The following is a 22,120-nucleotide window of genomic DNA, read 5'->3' as shown; positions in this document are numbered from 1 at the left end:
ATTTTGAAATAGTCCACCATTATATTAGAAGGAAAAACAAATAATTAAATGGATAGGGCGCACAGTTCAACTACCCAGCAGCACTCCCGAATGCATGTTTGACCTAGTCTGGTCTCTCCTTATTACCCCAGTGGAGTGCCTGCTTGGCTTCCTTGGGTTGCATCTCTAGCCCTGAGGCTATGCTAGCGCTCTGAGTTAGTGTGTAAGCTGAAGCTCGGCTGTGGATGCATCCCTCCACTCTCTCTTATCAGCAAGAGAGAGAGAGAGAGAGAGACCTGAATTCAATGTATAATATCACTGTAGCCAGTAGCCTTACAATATACAGTAGCCTTACAGTTGGAAATTGAACACCACTATGTTAATGACACCTTTGAGTTATTTACTGACATACTGTAGCCTACTTTCTCATACCCATATTTTAACATCCACTTGTGAAAGAGACTTGTGATCAGCTGACACGTGTGATATGGTCTGTGTGAAATGCCCTCCATATAACCAGGGAAACTAGTGTCCCTAGGCTGGCAGACTTTAACCTTAGAAAACCTATTCCTAGATATCTGCCCATTCTCTCTTTCCTGCCTCCCTCTCCTCCCACAATCCCTCTCTCCGATTGGATAACTCTCTGCTGTGCCTCAGTAGATGTCGGCCCCCCAATGACCTCCCATCTGGGAACGAAACAACGATTCAAACTCATCCCCAATGTAGTCTACCAGCATTTGTTAGAGCTTGGTCTCCTTCATATCATCCATTCCATTTTTAGGTAGATGTGGTGTCATTCCATATCTTATATTTTATTTTCTCCTGTCCACTATTTCCAATTTGTGAGTTATCACTTGCAAATGGCTCATTCGGCTACATAAATGGTTCATACATCAGATATCTAGTTTATAGAAATAAATGTGATATCTTGACAGCCTTATTCAACATAGTGTTGATAGATTGCTGAAGTGGTCACCGTAATAGTAAGCAGCAGATGAGGTGAGAGACATGATAGTCTGAGCGAAAGTGAACACCACTCAGCAGATTCACCCAGAGCTCGTTCAAAGTCAAAAACCTGTTTCTCGCCACCACGTTAAAGTTAATTGTTTTCTTGACGTCGTTGGTGCGCTTCATCGCCTTCGAATAAATGAGCAGACTATATTCAGAGTGGTCTTTAGTCAACTGTCACCCGTGGTGGAGCGCAATTAATCTGACAGGAATCGCTGTTAAACTGGCAAGAATATCTGCCCTTCACTTCAAAATGGTCGCCAATTATTTCTGGAGCGTCGGACGTCCGTGAGGCAGGGGTGTTTGTTGGTGTTGGTGTAGGTTAACACCAGCCAAGGCACAGAGAGAGGGACATGGGCCTACGTCCTATGCATGTGAGTACTGTGTGTATGTTTGAGTGTGTGTCAACTTGAGTGTATTAATGCGTGTGTCAATGTGTGTGTGTGTGTGGGTCAACGAGTGTGTGTGCAGGTGGGTGTCAATCGATGCCTAACACAGTTGATCACATCAAGCTTTCACACTGTGTTGGCCATGGTTCACAGTCCCAAGCTATGCAGAAACCTAACCTGTGGTGCCAGCAACAGCAGTGCCATGGCCTGTCTGTCTGTCTGTCGGTCTGTCTGTCTGTGGGTCTGTGTGGGTCTATCTGTCTGGTTGTGGGTCTGTCTGTCTGTGTGTCTGTCTGTCTGGTTGTGGGTCTGGCTGTGGGTCTGTCTGACTGGCTGTGGGTCTGTCTGTCTGTCTGTCTGTCTGTCTGTCTGTCTGTCTGTCTGTCTGTCTGTCTGTCTGTCTGTCTGTCTGTCTGTCTGTCTGTCTGTCTGTCTGTCTGTCTGTCTGTCTGTCTGTCTGTCTGTCTGTCTGTCTGTCTGTCTGTCTGTCTGTCTATCTGTCTATCTGTCTGTCTGTCTGTCTGTCTGTCTGTCTGTCTGTCTGTCCCTGTTTGTCCAGGTCTTTTGATGACACTGACCTTCATATCCCCTGGGCTAGGGCTAGCAGCCATTTATCTTTTATTCATTCGGCCGTTTCTGAGGAAGGCAGCTTTTTTGTCACCAAGGCTTGTCAAAAATAAGGCAATTTCATGATGTGCGGCGCTTGGCGGTCAAATGGTGCACAGTCACACACTGTAACAGGTGATGCCACAGTCCTGGAGAGGCTGTGTCTATGAAGGCTCCAGCTTTGGGATGACTGTCTGTCACTGAATGTGTTACGCCACTTTTGAGAACACTTGTCTAAAGTAACTCTGTCTGGCTGTGGGTCTGTCTGTCTGGATGTGAGTCTGTCTGTCTGGCTGTGGGACTGTCTGTCTGGCTGTGGGTCTGTCTCTCTGGCTGTGGATCTATCTGCAGGTGCTCCATTGTGAAGCATTTGTAAGGTCTTTGTATGGCATCTTTGAGCTTGTGTCATGCATGTATGGTGCATTATTGTGAAGTGTTTACAACAGTATTTGGGTCCAGGAAACCCATAGTGAGTGCAGACTTTTGTTATAGCCCAGCACTAACACACCTAATTCAACACATTATCGAGCCCTTAGTTGAATCAGCCTTAAGGCCAAATCAAACGGAAAGCTTTTTTTTTTACGCGCTTGAACGAGCTTGTACACACTGGAATTAGAATGCACAGATGTGAACGAGCGTGTACACACTGGAATTAGAATGCACAGATGTGAACGAGCGTGTACACACTGGAATTAGAATGCACAGATGTGAACGAGCGTGTACACACTGGAATTAGAATGCACAGATGTGAACGAGCGTGTACACACTGGAATTAGAATGCACAGATGTGAACGAGCGTGTACACACTGGAATTAGAATGCACAGATGTGAACGAGCGTGTACACACTGGAATTAGAATGCACAGATGTGAACGAGCGTGTACACACTGGAATCAGAATGCACAGATGTGAACGAGCGTGTACACACTGGAATTAGAATGCACAGATGTGAACGAGCGTGTACACACTGGAATTAGAATGCACAGATGTGAACGAGCGTGTACACACTGGAATTAGAATGCACAGATGTGAACGAGCGTGTACACACTGGAATTAGAATGCACAGATGTGAACGAGCGTGTCCACACTGGAATTAGAATGCAGAGATGTGAACGAAAGAAAACAGATGGGCTCCAGAGTCAACGGTGTCTATGGCGTCATAGCGCATCAAATTAGAAAGCAAGTCTATTTTTCTCGTGTCTACGCAGAGCAATGCTGGTAAAATAAGAAGATACATTTCTACAAATTGCATTTGTAGAAAAAGAATTAGAGGAATTGTTATGATCTTCCCTATGCTAAGTAGACTACGCTACGCAGTGTAAATAAATAGATGCTCTCTACTCTCACATTTATTTTCTGGGGTGATTTTGGCTTTATAGGGTATTTTGAATGGGAGAACCACAGTTTTATTTTACGGCCCAGCACTAACTTGCCAATTTCAATGAATCATAAAGTTAAATCAGCCTCAAAGGACATTGCTAATGAATGTATTGTAAGGCCAGTGTGTGGCATTATGACAACTCAGTGAAGGCTGTCACTTTTCTCCCAGACGTAAATACACTGAGTGTACAAAACATTAAGAACATGTAGGGTAGGGTATAGAGGTATGGTTCCCCAACTGGCGACCCACAGGCCACATTTAATTTGCTCTTTTTTTCTTCTTTTTTTTTTAAGCTTTCTTAAAAATAGTTATACAGTACCAGTCAAAAGTTTGGACACACCTACTCATTCAAGGGTTTTTCTTTATGTTTACTATTTTCTACATTGTAGAATAATAGTGAAGACATCAAAACTATGAAATAACACATATGGAATCATGTAGTAACCAAAAAGTGTTAAACAAATCAAAATATATATTATATTTTAGATTCTTCAAAGTAGCCACCCTTTGCCTTGATGACAGCTTTGCACACTCTTTTCATTCTCTCAACCAGCTTCATGAGGAATGCTTTTCCAACAGTCTTGAAGGAGTTTCCACATATGTTGAGCACTTGTTGGCTGCTTTTCCTTCTCTCTGCGGTCCAACACATCCCAAACCATCTCCATTTGGTTGAGGTTGGATGATTGTGGAGGCCAGGTCATCTAATGCAGCACTCCATCACTATCCTTCTTGGTCAAATAGCCCTTACATAGCCTGGAGGTGTGTTGGGTCACTGTCCTGTTGAAAAACAAAAGATAGTCCCACTAAGCGCAAACCAGATGGGATGGTGTATCGCTGCAGAATGCTGTGGTAGCCATGCTGGTGAAGTGTGCCTTAAATTCTAAATAAATCACTGACAATGTCACCAGCAAAGCACTCCCACACTATCACACCTGCTTTATGGTTCACAGTGGGAACCACACATGCGGAGATCATCCGTTCAGCTACTCTGCATTTCATAAAGACACGGCGGTAGGAACCAAAAATCTAAAGTTTTGACTCATCAGACCAAAGGACAGATTTCCACTAGTCTTATGTCCATTGCTTTTGAACTCTTTGAATCCAAGATGGCGTAGCAGTAAGTCGTCCTGTCGTGTCGTGTCCCTGTATATTTTGTTTATATTTTGTTTATTTTTCGTTTTTTTACATATTTTTCGTTTTTTACATATTTTTCGTTTTTTACATAGCTATCCCTTTAAAAACATTTTGCTAAACCTAAGCTTCCAAATACGCTGGATCTTCACAACTAGCTATCTAGCTAAACCGCAACCCTGGACGATTACCCCTGGCTAGCGTTTCCACCCACTTAGCTTGAAGCTAGCCCGGCCTGCGCTACCACCGTAGCATACTCCTGAGCTACAATACCCGGGCCCACGACCGGTCTATCGATGTCACCGCATGAAGAGGAATAAACAGACTCACCCCATCGCGACGTCCCCCAAAGACTAACTCTCTAGCCCTCGCTATCTCCCTGCTTGCTAATTCGGCCTGCTAACTGCTAGCTTGTCCAGCTCCGGTCCGCTAACTGCTACCTTGTCTAGCCCGGGCCTACAAACTGTTAGCTTGTTAGCACAGGCCTGCTAACCGCCTGAATCGCCGCGTCCCAAACGCCCACCGGACCCATATTTACTTTCTATCTCTTTTGACTTTTAATTTGTTTATACCTTCCGGAAACCTGCCTCACCCAATGTGATACGGAATCGCTATTATTTTTTATTTATTTTTAGAACACACTCAAGAACCTCCAGAAGCTAACCAGCTAACTAGCTACAAGCTATTTAGTCATTGTTCGTTTTTTTAACCTGGATAACACTCGCCAGTCCAGCTTCCCTTCCCCATCCACCGCTGCCCCCTGGACACTGATCTCTTGGCTACATAGCTGATGCACGCTGGACTGTCCATAAATCACGGTACTCCATTCTGCTTGTTTGTTTTATCTGTTGGCCCCGTTGCCTAGTCTACGCCATTTTACCTGCTGTTGTTGTGCTAGCTGATTAGCTGTTGTCTCACCTACTGTTTTAGCTAGCTTTCCCAAATCAACACCTGTGATTACTGTATGCCTCGCTATATGTCTCTCTCAAATGTCAATATGCCTTGTATACTGTTGTTCAGGTTAGTTATCATTGTTTTAGTTCACAATGGAGCCCCTAGTTCCACTCTTCATACCCCTGATAACTCCTTTGTCCCACCTCCCACACATGCGGTGACCTCACCCATTACTACCAGCATGTCCAGAGATACAACCTCTCTCATCATCACCCAGTGCCTGGGCTTACCTCCGCTGTACCCGCACCCCACCATACCCCTGTCTGCGCATTATGCCCTGAATATATTCTACCATGCCCAGAAACCTGCTCCTCTTATTCTCTGTCCCCAACGCTCTAGGCGACCAGTTTTGATAGCCTTTAGCCGCACCCTCATACTACTCCTTCTCTGTTCCGCGGGTGATGTGGAGGTAAACCCAGGCCCTGCATGTCCCCAGGCACCCTCATTTGTTGACTTCTGTGTTCGAAAAAGCCTTGGTTTCATGCATGTCAACATCAGAAGCCTCCTCCCTAAGTTTGTCTTACTCACTGCTTTAGCACACTCTGCTAACCCTGATGTCCTTGCTGTGTCTGAATCCTGGCTCAGGAAGGCCACCAAAAATTCAGAGATTTCCATACCCAACTATAACATCTTCCGTCAAGATAGAACCGCCAAAGGGGGAGGAGTTGCAGTTTACTGCAGAGATGGCCTGCAAAGTAATGTCATACTTTCCAGGTCCATACCCAAACAGTTCGAACTACTAATTTTGAAAATTACTCTCTCCAGAAATAAGTCTCTCACGGTTGCCGCCTACTACCGACCCCCCTCAGCTCCCAGCTGTGCCCTGGACACCATTTGTGAATTGATCGCCCCCCATCTAGCTTCAGAGTTTGTTCTGTTAGGTGACCTAAACTGGGATATGCTTAACACCCCGCCAGTCCTACAATCTAAGCTAGATGCCCTCAATCTCACACAAATCATCAAGGAACCCACCAGGTACAACCCTAACTCTGTAAACAAGGGCACCCTCATAGACGTCATCCTGACCAACTGGCCCTCCAAATACACCTCCGCTGTCTTCAACCAGGATCTCAGCGATCACTGCCTCATTGCCTGTATCCGCTACGGAGCCGCAGTCAAACGACCACCCCTCATCACTGTCAAGCGCTCCCTAAAACACTTCTGTGAGCAGGCCTTTCTAATCGACCTGGCCCGGGTATCCTGGAAGGACATTGACCTCATCCCGTCAGTTGAGGATGCCTGGTCATTCTTTAAAAGTAACTTCCTCACCATTTTAGATAAGCATGCTCCGTTCAAAAAATGCAGAACTAAGAACAGATACAGCCCTTGGTTCACCCCAGACCTGACTGCCCTCGACCAGCACAAAAACATCCTGTGGCGGACTGCAATAGCATCGAATAGTCCCCGTGATATGCAACTGTTCAGGGAAGTCCGGAACCAATACACGCAGTCAGTCAGGAAAGCTAAGGCCAGCTTCTTCAGGCAGAAGTTTGCATCCTGTAGCTCCAACTCCAAAAAGTTCTGGGACACTGTGAAGTCCATGGAGAACAAGAGCACCTCCTCCCAGCTGCCCACTGCACTGAGGCTAGGTAACACGGTCACCACTGATAAATCCATGATTATCGAAAACTTCAATAAGCATTTCTCAACGGCTGGCCATGCCTTCCGCCTGGCTACTTCAACCTCGGCCAACAGCTCCGCCCCCCCCGCAGCTCCTCGCCCAAGCCTCTCCAGGTTCTCCTTTACCCAAATCCAGATAGCAGATGTTCTGAAAGAGCTGCAAAACCTGGACCCGTACAAATCAGCTGGGCTTGACAATCTGGACCCTCTATTTCTGAAACTATCTGCCACCATTGTCGCAACCCCTATTACCAGCCTGTTCAACCTCTCTTTCATATCGTCTGAGATCCCCAAGGATTGGAAAGCTGCCGCAGTCATCCCCCTCTTCAAAGGGGGAGACACCCTGGACCCAAACTGTTACAGACCTATATCCATCCTGCCCTGCCTATCTAAGGTCTTCGAAAGCCAAGTCAACAAACAGGTCACTGACCATCTCGAATCCCACCGTACCTTCTCCGCTGTGCAATCTGGTTTCCGAGCCGGTCATGGGTGCACCTCAGCCACACTCAAGGTACTAAACGACATCATAACCGCCATCGATAAAAGACAGTACTGTGCAGCCGTCTTCATCGACCTCGCCAAGGCTTTCGACTCTGTCAATCACCATATTCTTATCGGCAGACTCAGTAGCCTCGGTTTTTCGGATGACTGCCTTGCCTGGTTCACCAATTACTTTGCAGACAGAGTTCAGTGTGTCAAATCGGAGGGCATGCTGTCCGGTCCTCTGGCAGTCTCTATGGGGGTGCCACAGGGTTCAATTCTCGGGCCGACTCTTTTCTCTGTGTATATCAATGATGTTGCTCTTGCTGCGGGCGATTCCCTGATCCACCTCTACGCAGACGACACCATTCTATATACTTTCGGCCCGTCTTTGGACACTGTGCTATCTAACCTCCAAACAAGCTTCAATGCCATACAACACTCCTTCCGTGGCCTCCAACTGCTCTTAAACGCTAGTAAGACCAAATGCATGCTTTTCAACCGGTCGCTGCCTGCACCTGCATGCCCGACTAGCATCACCACCCTGGATGGTTCCGACCTAGAATATGTGGACGTCTATAAGTACCTAGGTGTCTGGCTAGACTGCAAACTCTCCTTCCAGACTCATATCAAACATCTCCAATCGAAAATCAAATCAAGAGTCGGCTTTCTATTCCGCAACAAAGCCTCCTTCACTCAAGCCGCCAAGCTTACCCTAGTAAAACTGACTATCCTACCGATCCTCGACTTCGGCGATGTCATCTACAAAATGGCTTCCAACACTCTACTCAGCAAACTGGATGCAGTCTATCACAGTGCCATCCGTTTTGTCACTAAAGCACCTTATACTACCCACCACTGCGACTTGTATGCTCTAGTCGGCTGGCCCTCGCTACATATTCGTCGCCAGACCCACTGGCTCCAGGTCATCTACAAGTCTATGCTAGGTAAAGCTCCGCCTTATCTCAGCTCACTGGTCACGATGGCAACACCCATCCGTAGCACGCGCTCCAGCAGGTGTATCTCACTGATCATCCCTAAAGCCAACACCTCATTTGGCCGCCTTTCGTTCCAGTACTCTGCTGCCTGTGACTGGAACGAATTGCAAAAATCGCTGAAGTTGGAGACTTTTATCTCCCTCACCAACTTCAAACATCAGCTATCTGAGCAGCTAACCGATCGCTGCAGCTGTACATAGTCTATTGGTAAATAGCCCACCCTTTTCACCTACCTCATCCCCGTACTGTTTCTATTTATTTACTTTTCTGCTCTTCTGCACACCAATATCTCTACCTGTACATGACCATCTGATCTTTTATCACTCCAGTGTTAATCTGCAAAATTGTAATTATTTGCCTACCTCCTCATGCCTTTTGCACACATTGTATATAGACCCCCCCTTCGTTTTCTACTGTGTTATTGACTTGTTAATTGTTTACTCCATGTGTAACTCTTTGTTGTATGCTCACACTGCTATGCTTTATCTTGGCCAGGTCGCAGTTGCAAATGAGAACTTGTTCTCAACTAGCCTACCTGGTTAAATAAAGGTGAAATAACTCTAATGAACATAATGAACGTATCCTCTGCGGCAGAGGTAACTCCCATGGCAGTCCTCATGAGAGCCAGTTTCATCATAGGGCTTGATGGTTTTTGCGACTGCACTTGAAGAAACATTCAACGTTTTTGAAATTTCCCACATTGACTGACCTTCATGTCTTAAAGTAATGATGGACTCTCATTTCTCTTTGCTCATTTGAGCATTTCTTGCCATAATATGCACTTGGTATTTTACCAAATCTTCTGTATACCACCCCTACCTTGTCACAACACAACTGATTGGCTCAAACGCATTAAGAAGGAAAGAAATTCCACAAATTAACTTTTAACACGGCACACCTGTTAATTGAAATATATTCCAGGTGACTACCTCATGAAGCTGGTTGAGAGAACACATCAAGGCAAAGTGTGGATACTTTGAAGAATCTCAAAAATAAAATATATTTTCATTTGTTTAACACTTTTTTGATTGTTACTTGATTCCATATGTGTTATTTCATAGTTTTGATGTCTTCACTATTATTAACAAATTTAGAAAATAGTAAAAATAAAGAAAAACCCTTGAATGAGTAGGTGTGTCCAAACCTTTGACAGGTACTGTGTATAATGATATTTGTTTAATTGTTGGACCTAAAAGACTGTAAAAACACCAGCAAATCAGCTCCAAGAGATTGTAATTTTGGAAATCTGTTCCAAAGTATTCCCACACATAATAGAGAGATATACACTGAGAGTACAAAACATTAAGAACACCTGCTCTTTCCATGACATCGACTGACCCGGTGAATCGAGGTGAAAGCTATGATCCCTTTTAAATCCTCTTCAATCAGTGTAGATGAAGGAGAAGAGAGAGATTAAAGAAGGATTTTTAAACTTGAGACAATTGAGACATGGATTGTATGTGTGGCATTCAGATGGGGCGCCAGGCTACCCGTCTTTACACACACCTGTCACCATCATTACCTGCAGCAGCGCTCATTGGACTTACCTGGACTCCTTCACGTGGTTGATTGCCCCTGTATATCTGTCTGTTCCTCTGTGGTGTTCCCGGTGTCCTCATTAATTGTTGTTATGTGTTCCTGTCCAGACGCTGTTCCTGTTCTGTTTCATGTCTGTCAGTTATTAAACCTTCACTCCCTGTACCTGCTTCTCATCTCCTGCTTCAATCATTATTTTAAAATACAAAATATTGAAGTGCCTTTGAACAGGGTATGGTAGAGGCCAATAGTTTGATTTGATTTGGATTCGATTTGGTAGTAGGTGCCAGGCGCACTGGTTTGAGGTTTGAGTGTGTCAAGAACTGCAACGCTACTGTGTTTTTCACTCTCAGTTTCCCGTGTGTATCAAGAATGTTCCTCCACCTAAACGTCATCCAGCCAACTTCACACAACTGTGGGAAGCATTGGAGTCAACATGGTCCAGCATCACTGTGGAATGTTTTCGACACCTTGTAGAGCATGCCCTGACGAATTGAGGCTGTTCTGAGGGCAAAAGGTGGTGAAACTCAGTGTTAAGATGGTGTTCCTAATGTTTTGTATACTCAGTGTATATATGATTCAAAAGGTACAGTGAGGCTACAATTCAAAAAGTGAAGTTTCAATCACTGGGAGACTTAATATATTGCTATCTGGAAAGCACTTATTTGAAACCATCCAACACATTTATCCTGCTTTTTCTCCTGACGATGTAAAATCACATGGGTAGCTCCATGCGGGACCAGATTTTCAATGGGCGTTTCAACTTCTCGCTGACCAATTACTTGCGCTTTTGAAATATTCAAGGATATTTCCAACCCAGGATTAAACGGTTGGATATTTTCTTCTTAAAAAAAATACTTTCCCCCACTGTAGTCAGTTCTCTCCAGAGACTTCATCCTCCAATTATAGAACTGTCTTGCGCCTTCGAAGAATTCCATTTCAGCATTACTCCATATCGTACGACCAGGGTGTTTCTCAATCCAGCTAAAGTTATCCCTCCAGTAACGAAGCCTCCTTAATTAAATCTTCAGGATTAAGCTGCTAAAAGTAACTGCAGCAAAAAAATAAACCCTAGTTGAACATGAATCCATTTACAGCGATTCATGGAATTGGAACAGGAAACATTTAGGTTGATGTACACTTAAGTTGGTGGTGATACAGCATAGTTGTTAGTGGACAAAACTTTTGTGTCTGAACAGACTTTTCATCATTCCCTTTAAAAAACATTACATGTCCATATTTAGTGTAGGTAATCACATTCTCTCAATTCTTTGTATGGTATTTTAGAAACTTATTTTCAATCTTTCCATAATTTTCTATCGATCCATAACTGTCAGACCATGAAACAGAAATGTTAATGTGTAGTAATGGATCCATATGAAATACTGAGCTGAGCTACAGAGCTGTACATGGAACATTCAGCTCACCACAACAGTGTCATCATCATGTCAATAAATCCAGGCAGTATTTGGACAAAGGTATTTATAGCCAGCTATAATTAAAACATATCCTCAGTCTCGATTATACAACGCTGCCAGATCAATTTGCATAACAACTGACACACAAAGCAGACACAACGTGCCAATGTTGCCAGGCGACTCAATCCCAAACACAGGCTGATAAATCCAATGAATCACAGTGGGAGAAGAACAGAGAGGAAGACACCCAGGGCGACTGTGTCACGATGCCTTTTCCCATTTGCATCTGCCAGCCTAATTAGATAAACTGAGGCTGCCTGGCTTCACCTGTTAATGCAGTCAGGAAGTCTGCTGGCTGTGATGCCAGGATGTTCCTATCCACAGGCACTGTGCCCAAATGTCGCATCCGTGTGCCCTTGTAAACAAATCGAGTTTGTGTTGTAACCTTGCTGACGGGAAGGTGTTGTTGTGTGGGGAGTGTGGAGTCCACCTGACAACGGCACAATTCTGGCGCTCTTCATTTGGGAACAGTTATTCAGGACCAGTGTAGTGAACTCCGCCGCCGCAGAAAGTGGCACATAGCTGTTTTCTAATATGGATGATGAGTGTGATTTTGGGGCCACTCGTATGTTTTAGAACGAGCACAATCTTTCTTCCTTGTGATGAATAGCATCAAATCATTGCTTTATTGGAAAAGACTTGGGCACCAAGATCTCATCTCACTACCATACTCCTTCCTCCATTTCCCCCAGCAGTACCAATCTGACGCTTTTTGGAACATCACCAGTAACTGGAACAGTGCAGCGTCTGCCTAACACTCCCTTTTTCTTCCCATGTTAATCATTCCTCTACATCAGTTCTCTTGTGTAACTTTTTAATGAGAACAAAATGCAAGCATGAGTGCAACAGAGTGGGACTTGACGAAGCACTTTTGAACGATTAGGCTTGACTAACAGGTCTGTCATGCCACTGCCAAAGCTTCTTTTCTTTTTTACTTTTCTCTCTTTCTCTATTCTCCCCATCGCTCTCCACACAGCAGAAGAGAGGGTGAGAGAATGAGCAGCATCAGAATAGGGGGAGATTAAAATCAGAACTGAATTGGGGCCCGAGATTGGTTTGCAGACGGTCAGGAAAATGGAAGATGGAATGGAAACAGAGGGGGTTGTGGGATGGATGAACAATAGTAGAAGGTCATCGCGCTTATACAGCGGGAAAATGAGGATAGTCAAGACAAAGAAATGGGTCTGTTATTTGCATCTGCTCCTGAATGGCAAAATCTTCACATTTTCTGTGATAGGCCGAGCTCACTCAGTGCACAGGCTCTGGGTGTTCATCTGTACTTGTCGCGAAATGAGCACATCCTTTTAAGAGGCACCTCACTCTCATCTCAAAAGGCTTTGAGGGCTTTGTGGGGTTGTATTCCAGTTCATGCATTAAAGCCGCTTGGTTATTATGCAGCTGTAGTTTCCAATTCCATGTCATTAGTTGTCTCCAAGTGAATTTAATGAGAAATTACGGCAGTTTTAGTCAGCCAAAAATAGTCTCACAAAATAATCCTCTTTAATGACCTCTAGAACTCATCTACGCTTGAGATATATGTAGATTTGATGATATGATGGCTAATACCCTAATACGTAAAACATATTTATTGATGGATAATTTACCTGAGGTGTACATTTATTTAATTCAATATCATGTCAATTTTATAGCACGTGGTACATGCATTTGCAGTACATAGTACAGATTTCTAAGGATGGCTTTTTAGTGTGGCTGACAACAAAACAAGAACAAATGTTGTAAAATGTTTTTCTGTGTATGTGTATTTACAATATACCACCTGGACTGTGTTTCACCCTCAAGTTTTTGGTATCAAATTATTCTCAAACTGGGGGTTTCTATTGGTTGTCTGTTGCACTAAGTGTCAAAGAGACACTTTTCATAAAACATTCATTTTGTTTTATCTTAGTTGGTGTGTGAATGCTCAAAAAGGGACAATCATCGATTTCCCACTAATGCTCATTCTTGGTTTTTCTTTTCTTGTCTTCCCTTCAGTGGCAAACATTCTGTGGAGAGAGGAAGGTATGTTTGTATTTAAACTATTTAAAATTTAAAAAATTGTATTGGTCACATACACATATTTAGCAGATGTTGTTGCAGGTGTAGTGAAATGCTTGTTTTCCTAGCTCCAGCAGTGCAGTGATATCTAACAATACACAATACACACAGATCTATAGGTAAAATAATGGAATTAAGAAATGTATAAATATTAGGATGAGCAATGTATAAACATATACAGTGGGGCAAAAAAGTATTTAGTCAGCCACCAATTGTGCAAGTTCTCCTACTTAAAAAGATGAGAGAGGCCTGTAATTTTCATCATAGGTACACGTCAACTATGACAGACAAAATGAGAGAAAAAAATCCAGGAAATCACATTGTAGGATTTTTAATGAATTTATTAGCAAATTATGGTGGAAAATACGTATTTGGTCACCTACAAACAAGCAAGATTTCTGGCTCTTACAGACCTGTAACTTCTTCTTTAAGAGGCTCCTCTGTCCTCCACTCGTTACCTGTTTTAATGGCACCTGTTTGAACTTGTTATCAGTATAAAAGACACCTGTCCACAACCTCAAACAGTCACACTCCAAACTCCACTATGGCCAAGACCAAAGAGCTGTCAAAGGACACCAGAAACAAATTTGTAGACCTGCACCAGGCTGGGAAGATTGAATCTGCAATAGGTAAGCAGCTTGGTTTGAAGAAATCAACTGTGGTAGCAATTATTAGGAAATAAAAGACATACAAGACCACTGATAATCTCCCTCGATCTGGGGCTCCACACAAGATCTCACCCCGTGGGGTCAAAATGATCACAAGAATGGTGAGCAAAAATCCCAGAACCACACGGGGGGACATAGTGAATGACCTGCAGAGAGCTGGGACCAAAGTAACAAAGCCTACCATCAGCAAGGGCATTGAAGATGAAACGTGGCTGGGTCTTTCAGCATGACAATGAAGGAGTGGCTTCGTAAGAAGCATTTCAAGGTCCTGGAGTGGCCTAGCCAGTCTCCAGATCTCAACCCCATAGAAAATCTTTGGAGGGAGTTGAAAGTCCGTGTTGCCCTGCAACAGCCCCAAAACATCACTGCTCTAGAGGAGATCTGCATGGAGGAATGGGCCAAAATACCAGCAACAGTGTGTGAAAACCTTGTGAAGACTTACAGAAAACGTTTGACCTCTGTCATTGCCAACAAAGGGTATATAACAAAGTATTGAGATAAACTTTTGTTATTGACCAAATACTTATTTTCCACCATAATTTGGAAATAAATTCATAAAAAAATCCTACAATGTGATTTTCTGGATTTTTTCCCTCATTTTGTCTGTCGTAGTTGAAGTGTACCTATGATGAAAATTACAGGCCTCTCTCATCTTTTTAAGTGGGAGAACTTGCACATTTGGTGGCTGACTAAATACTTTTTTGCCCCACTGTATACAGTACCAGTGAAGTACTACCCATTGCAGGGATTTTCTTTGTTTTTACTATTTTCTACATTGTAGAATGATAGTGAAGACATCAAAACTATGAAATAACACATATGGAATCATGTAGTAACCAAAAAAGTGTTAAACAACTCAAAATATATTTTACATTTGAGATTCTTCAAAGTAGCCCCCCTTTGCCTTGATGACAGCTTTGCACTCCTTTGACATTTTCTCAACCAGCTTCATGAAGGTGAGCTTTGTTAAAAGTTCATTTGTGGAATTTCTTTCCTTCTTAATGCATTTGAGCCAATCAGTTGTGTTGTGACAAGGTAGGGGTGGTATACAGCCCAATTTGGTAAGAGATCAAGTCCGTATTAGGGCACGAAAAGCTCAGATAAGCAAAGAGAAACGAGAGTCCATCATTACTTTAAGACATGAAGGTCAGTCAATGTGGGACATTTCAAATACGTTGAATGTTTCTTCAAGTGCAGTCGCAAAAACCATCAAGCGCTATGAGGTAACTAGCTTTCCTGAGGACTGCCACAGGAAAGGAAGACCCAGAGTTACCTCTGCTGCAGAGGATACATTCATTAGAGTTGCCAGCCTCAGAAATCAGCAATTAACTGCACCTCAGATTGCAGTCCAACTAAATGCTTCAAGTAACAGACAACATCAACTGTTCAGAGGAGACTGTGTGAATCAGGCCTTCATGGTCAAATTGCTGCAAAGAAATCACTACTAAAGGACACCAATAAGAAGAAGAGACTTGCTTGGGCCAAGAAACACAAGCAGTGGACATTAGACTGGTGGAAATCTGTACTTTGGTCTGATGAATCCAAATTTGAGATTTTTGTTTACAACCGCCATGTCTTTGTGAGACACAGAATAGGTGAATGGATGATCTGCTTATGTGTCGTTCCAACTGTGAAGCACGGAGGAGGAGGTGTGGGGGTGCTTTGCTGGTGACACTGTCAGTGATTTATTTACAATTCAAGGAACACTTAACCAGCTTGGCTACCACAGCATTCTGCAGCAATAAGCCATCCCATCTGGATTGTGCTTAGTGGGACTATCATTTGTTTTTCAACAGGACAATGACCCAAAACACATATCTGGGCTGTGTAAGGGCTATTTGACTGAGAAGGAGAGTGATGGATTGCTGCATCAGATGACCTGGCCTCCACAATCACCCGATCTCAACCCAATTGAGATGGTCTGGGATGAGTTGGACTGCAGAGTGAAGGAAAATCAGCCTACAAGTGCTCAGCATATGTATGAACTCCTGTTGGAAAAGCATTCCAGGTGACTACCTCATGAAGCTGGTTGAGAGAATACCAAGCGTGTGCAAAGCTATCATCAAGGCAAAGGGTGGCTACTTGAAGAATTAAAAAAATTACTACATGATTCCATATGTGTTATTTCATAGTGATGTGATGTGATGTATAGACATTATGGACAGTATGTGGATAGAATATTTAGTATATCTGTAGAATACGTAGGATATAATAAAATATATGCAGCAATAGTGGACTAGAATACAGTATATACATATGAAATTAGTAAAACCGTATGTAAACATTTTTAAAGTGACCAGTAATTCCATGCCTATGTACATAGGGCAGCATCCTCTAAGGCGCAGGGTTGAGTAACCGGGTGGTAGCCGGTTAGTGACAGTGACTTAGTTCAGGGCAGGGTAATGGGTAGAGGCCAGTGATGGCTTTTTAACAGTCTGATGGCCTTGAGATAGAAGCTGTTTTTCAGTCTCTCGCTCCCAGCTTTGATACACCTGTACTGACCTCGCCTTCTGGATGATAGCCAGGTGAACAGGCAGTGGCTCATGTGATTGATGTTCTTGATCATCTTTTGGCCTTCCTGTGACATCGGGTGCTGTAGGTTTCCTGGAGAGCAGGCAGTGTGCCCCCGTTGGTGCGTTCAGCAGACCACACCATCCTCTGGAGATCCCTGCGGTTGCAGGCGGTGCAGTCGCCGTATCCTGCTGTGATACAGCCCGATAGGATGCTCTCACTGGTGCATCTGAAAAAGTTTAAGGGTCTTAGGGGTCAAGCCAAATTTCTTCAGCCTCTTGAGGTTGAAGAGGCACTGTTGCGTCTTCCTCACCACACTGGGTGGATCATTTCAGATTGTCATTGATGTGTACATCGAGGAACTTGAAGCGTTTCACCTTCTCCACTGTGGTCCCATCAATGTGGATGGGGGCTTGCTCCCTCTGTTGTCTCTTGAAGTCCGACGATCAGCTCCTTCATTTGTTGACGTTGATTTAGTTGGAGGCATGCATGGCCATGCAGTCATGGGTGAACAGGGAGTCCAGAAGGGGGCTGAGCACGTACCCTTGTGAGGCCCCTGTGTTGAGGCAGCCCATCAGGAAGTCCAGGACTCAGTTGCACGGGGTGGGGTTCAGACCCAGGGCCCTGAGCTTATTGAACAGTGAATTACTGTATCATGTTATGAGATGAGGTAGATTAAATTACATTGATTGACACAAATTCAATGGAAATGTCAAGCTGTCCTAATATGGATACTGTACATTAGTTTCTATAATGACACTGTCTAACGAACAGTGTTGGGGAGTAGTTCCACTACATGTAATTCAACTAGTAATTTAACTACATTTTAAAGTAGCTTTTTGGTAGTTTAACTGAATTCAAATTTTCGTAGTGTTTTCAGTAGTTACTTTTAATATTATTATTTTTTGCCATGTCAGTGGTGTATCTAACTACTGAAACTACCCACTAAAGTTTATGCAACCAAAGAAAATACATTTACTGATAGCAAACAGCTAATAATATGTCATTTTTCCAGGTATATTGAACTAGCTAATTACCTCCACTGTTAAGGTTTAACCAGTGGTGTAAAGTTCATTACTTAAGTAAAAATACTTTAAAGTACTACTTAAGTAGTTTTTATGGGTATCTGTACTTTACTTTAATATTTATATTTTTGACTATTTTTACTTTTACTTCACTACATTCCTAAAGAAAATAATTTACTTTTTACTCCATACACTTTCCCTGACACCCAAAACTACTTTTGGGTGTCAAAAGCCCAGCCAATCAGAGTTTTTCCCCACAACAGGGCTTTATTGCAGACTGAAATACGCCTCAGTTTCATCATGGTGGGTGGTCTCAGGCGATCCTGCAGATGAAGAAGGCAGATGTGGATGTTCTGGAATGGAGTGATTTCACATGGTCTGTGATTGTGAGGCCGGTTAGACGTACTGCCAAATTCTCTAAAACGACGTTGGAGGCGGTATATGGTAGAGAAATTAAAATTAAATTCTCTGGCAACAGCTGTGGTGGACATTCCTCAAAACTTGAGACATCTGTGGCATTGTGTTCTATGACACAACTGCACATTTTAGAGTGGCCTTTTATTGTCCCAAGCACAAGGTGCACCTGTGTAATGATCATGCTGTTGAATTAGCTTCTCACTATGCCACACCTGTCAGGTGGCTGGATTATCTTGGCAAAGGAGAAATGCTCACTAATAGGAATGTAAACAAATTTGTGCACACAATTTGAGAAAATAATATTTTGTGTATTTTTTTATTTTTTTATTTTACCTTTATTTAACTAGGCAAGTCAGTTAAGAACAAATTCTTATTTTCAATGACGGCCTATGAACAGTGGGTTAATGCCTGTTCAGGGGCAGAACGACAGATTTGTATATGTATATACAGACTTTCTTTTTTCTACTGTGTCATTGACTTGTTTATTGTGTTATTGGCTTGTTTATTGTTTACTCCATGTGTAACTCTGTGTTGTTGTCTGTGTCACACTGCTTTGCTTTATCTTGGCCAGGTCGCAGTTGCAAATGAGAACTTGTTCGCAAATAGCCTACCTGGTTAAATAAAGGGGGAAAAAAGGGATTTATTATTTCAGCTTATTTCAGCTCATGAAACATGGGACATGAACATTTTTGTTCAGTGTGACTTTCACTTTTACTTGAGTCATTTTCTATTAAAGTATCTTTACTTTTACTCAAGTATGACAACTGAGTACTTTTTCCACCACTGGTTTTAACTGTGCTTTATGTCATTCTACATGCCAGTTGCCATAGTAGTTTGTTGTTCACCTTGTAATAAACCCTGTGTCTGACTTGTAACAAGGTTGTATTTCTCACCCAGGTCTTGGAATTGCCAATATGTTCTATGTGTTTTACGAGGATGGTATCAAAGTCATCCAGCCAGTGGCATGTGAGATCCAGAGACACATAAAGCCCAGCGAGAAGCTACTGGGACTTCAGGTAAGATGCCTACCACAAACAGAAACACTTCCATTTCATGTAACATTGTGCTAGGTGTTGGGCTACTGCTAGTAGATTAGCTGTTGAAGACCAACCACCCATAGTATGATTCCTTCAGGCCTTCTAACAGAAACACTTTTTCTTCTTGCTAGCTGTTAGCTGTGTTTGTACAAACAGTAGTTGCAACCCATAATAAATAGGTAGTAGTGTCCTGCAGCTTCATACATCGCACTGTTCCGTAAATTTGACCTTATTTTAGTGCCCCAAAAACGGAATACTTCCAGGTTAACTGTAATAGGAATACCATTGTAAAGCACAATAAAATTCCAGTAAAATCAATGACGAGACCTTCATGCTGCCTGTCTCTGCATGATTGAAGAAGGCAATGGAGCTCCACTGTGTATTTTTTTAAATGGCGATTGGGCAAGCGAAAGCTACTGCGTGATAATGAAATTGGGAGATACAGTGGGGCAAAAAAAGTATTTAGTCTGCCACCAATTGTGCAAGTTCTCCCACTTAAAAAGATGAGAGAGGCCTGTAATTTTCATCATAGGTACACTTGAGAAATGAGAAAATGAGAAAAAAAATCCAGAAAATCACATTGTAGGATTTTTAATGAATTTGTTTGCAAATTATGGTGGAAAATAAGTATTTGGTCAATAACAAAAGTTTATCTCAATACTTTGTTATATACACTTTGTTGGCAATGACAGAGGTCAAACGTTTTCTGTAAGTCTTCACAAGGTTTTCACACACTGTTGCTGGTATTTTTGCCCATTCCTCCATGCAGATCTCCTCTAGAGCAGTGATGTTTTGGGGCTGTTGCTGGGCAACACAGACATTCAACTCCCTCCAAAGATTTTCTATGGGGTTGAGATCTGGAGACTGGCTAGGCCACTCCAGGACCTTGAAATGCTTCTTACGAAGCCACTCCTTCGTTGCCCAGGCGGTGTGTTTGGGATCATTGTCATGCTGAAAGACCCAGCCACGTTTCATCTTCAATGCCCTTGCTGATGGAAGGTTTTCACTCAAAATCTCACGATACATGGCCCCATTCATTCTTTCCTTTACACGGATCAGTCGTCCTGGTCCCTTTGCAGAAAAACAGCCCCAAAGCATGATGTTTCCACCCCCATGCTTCACAGTAGGTATGGTGTTCTTTGGATGCATTCGTTGTCCTCCAAACACGACGAGTTGAGTTTTTACCAAAATGTTACATTTTGGATTCATCTGACCATATCACATTTTCACAATCTTCTTCTGGATCACCCAAATGCTCTCTGGCAAACTTCAGACGGGCCTGGACATGTACTGGCTTAAGCAGGGGGACACGTCTGGCACTGTAGGATTTGAGTCCCTGGCGGCGTAGTGTGTTACTGATGGTAGGCTTTGTTACTTTGGTCCCAGCTCTCTGCAGGTCATTCACTAGGTCCCCCCGTGTGGTTCTGGGATTTTTGCTCACCGTTCTTGTGATCATTTTGACCCCACGGGGTGAGATCTTGCGTGGAGCCCCAGATCGAGGGAGATTATCAGTGGTCTTGAATGTCTTTTATTTCCTAATAATTGCTCCCACAGTTGATTTCTTCAAACCAAGCTGCTTACCTATTGCAGATTCAGTCTTCCCAGCCTGGTGCAGGTCTGCAATTTTGTTTCTGGTGTCCTTTGACAGCTCTTTGGTCTTGGCCATAGTGGAGTTTGGAGTGTGACTGTTTGAGGTTGTGGACAGGTGTCTTTTATACTGATAACAAGTTCAAACAAGTTCAAACAGGTGCCATTAATACAGGTAATGAATGGAGGACAGAGGAGCCTCTTAAAGAAGAAGTTACAGGTCTGTGAGAGCCAGAAATCTTGCTTGTTTGTAGGTGACCAAATACTTATTTTCCACCATAATTTGCTAATAAATTCATTACATTTTTTTCTAATTTTGTCTGTCATAGTTGAAGTGGGTGGGGGAATCTCTAGGTCCCCACACCTTGCACAGAGGCTGTGGGGGTGTATGGTAGGTCAGTGGGCTGCAGGGGTGTATGGTAGGCCAGTGGGCTGCAGGGGTGCATGGTAGGCCAATGGGATTAGGGGGTGCGAGGTACGCCAGTGGGCTGCGCGGGTGTATGGTAGGCCAACGGGCTGCGGGGTTGTGAGGTACGCCAGTGGGCTGCAGGGGTGTGAGGTAGGCCAACGGGCTGCGGGGTTGTGAGGTACGCCAGTGGGCTGCAGGGGTGTGAGGTAGGCCAACGGGCTGCGGGGTTGTGAGGTACGCCAGTGGGCTGCAGGGGTGTGTGTACAAATATGGAGTTAATTGTCTCTCTGCTTTTCATGTATTAGATTAACTGAAAGATCATGCACTTTTGCGCTCCCAAAAGTCCCTCTCTCTCTTTCTCTCTCTCGTTGAATTGCCATTTGACGTTGAAATGGTTCTCGCTCTCTGCTGCACCTTCACTTTTGAACCAGTGTATTATTCAAAGCAGGTCGCTGATAGATGCCTCTTACATTTACACATGTACTGAAATGGGTGCTTTCCTCCTTTTCCCCTTTCATCGATTGGACAGCTGTTATGTGCGAAGGTGCGCTATGAATGTACAACGATCAGGCCCGGGCTCCTCTGAGAGACGGTGTCTGTATTAGAATATCAATCACAGTGAACTCTATGGCAGCAGCACATGCACTGTCTACAGGGAATGTTGTGTGAGTACATTAGCTCAGAGGCTTAAGTTCATTCTGGATCCCTAGTGTAGATGAGCATTGATTGATCGTTCATGGTAACGACCCAACAATTAATTATTCCTAAGTAGTATATGGCCGTCTTACTGTGATACACGTGGCAGATGAAGATGGGATGCAATGCTGTGAGAAATTCCTAGTACAGTGAGTA

The 22,120-nt window shown here is 43.4% G+C and overlaps 1 protein-coding gene across 6 annotated transcripts in view; it reads left to right on the top strand.

Annotated features, from left to right (window-relative positions):
* Window positions 1-22,120, top strand: part of LOC109864856 (follistatin-related protein 5) — a 190,930-nt gene that overhangs the window by 147,141 nt on the left and 21,669 nt on the right. For all 6 annotated transcript variants that reach the window (XM_031797808.1, XM_031797806.1, XM_031797805.1 and 3 more), the window contains 2 exons: window positions 13,552-13,578; window positions 19,133-19,251. In XM_031797808.1, the coding sequence (XP_031653668.1) occupies window positions 13,552-13,578; window positions 19,133-19,251 (146 nt within the window). The remainder of the gene's footprint in view (window positions 1-13,551; window positions 13,579-19,132; window positions 19,252-22,120) is intronic.

This window comes from Oncorhynchus kisutch, linkage group LG19 (genome assembly GCF_002021735.2).
Source record: "Oncorhynchus kisutch isolate 150728-3 linkage group LG19, Okis_V2, whole genome shotgun sequence".
Taxonomy (NCBI): domain Eukaryota; kingdom Metazoa; phylum Chordata; class Actinopteri; order Salmoniformes; family Salmonidae; genus Oncorhynchus; species Oncorhynchus kisutch.
Note: the sequence above shows the minus strand (reverse complement) of the source record. Positions and strands in the feature narration are given on the sequence as shown.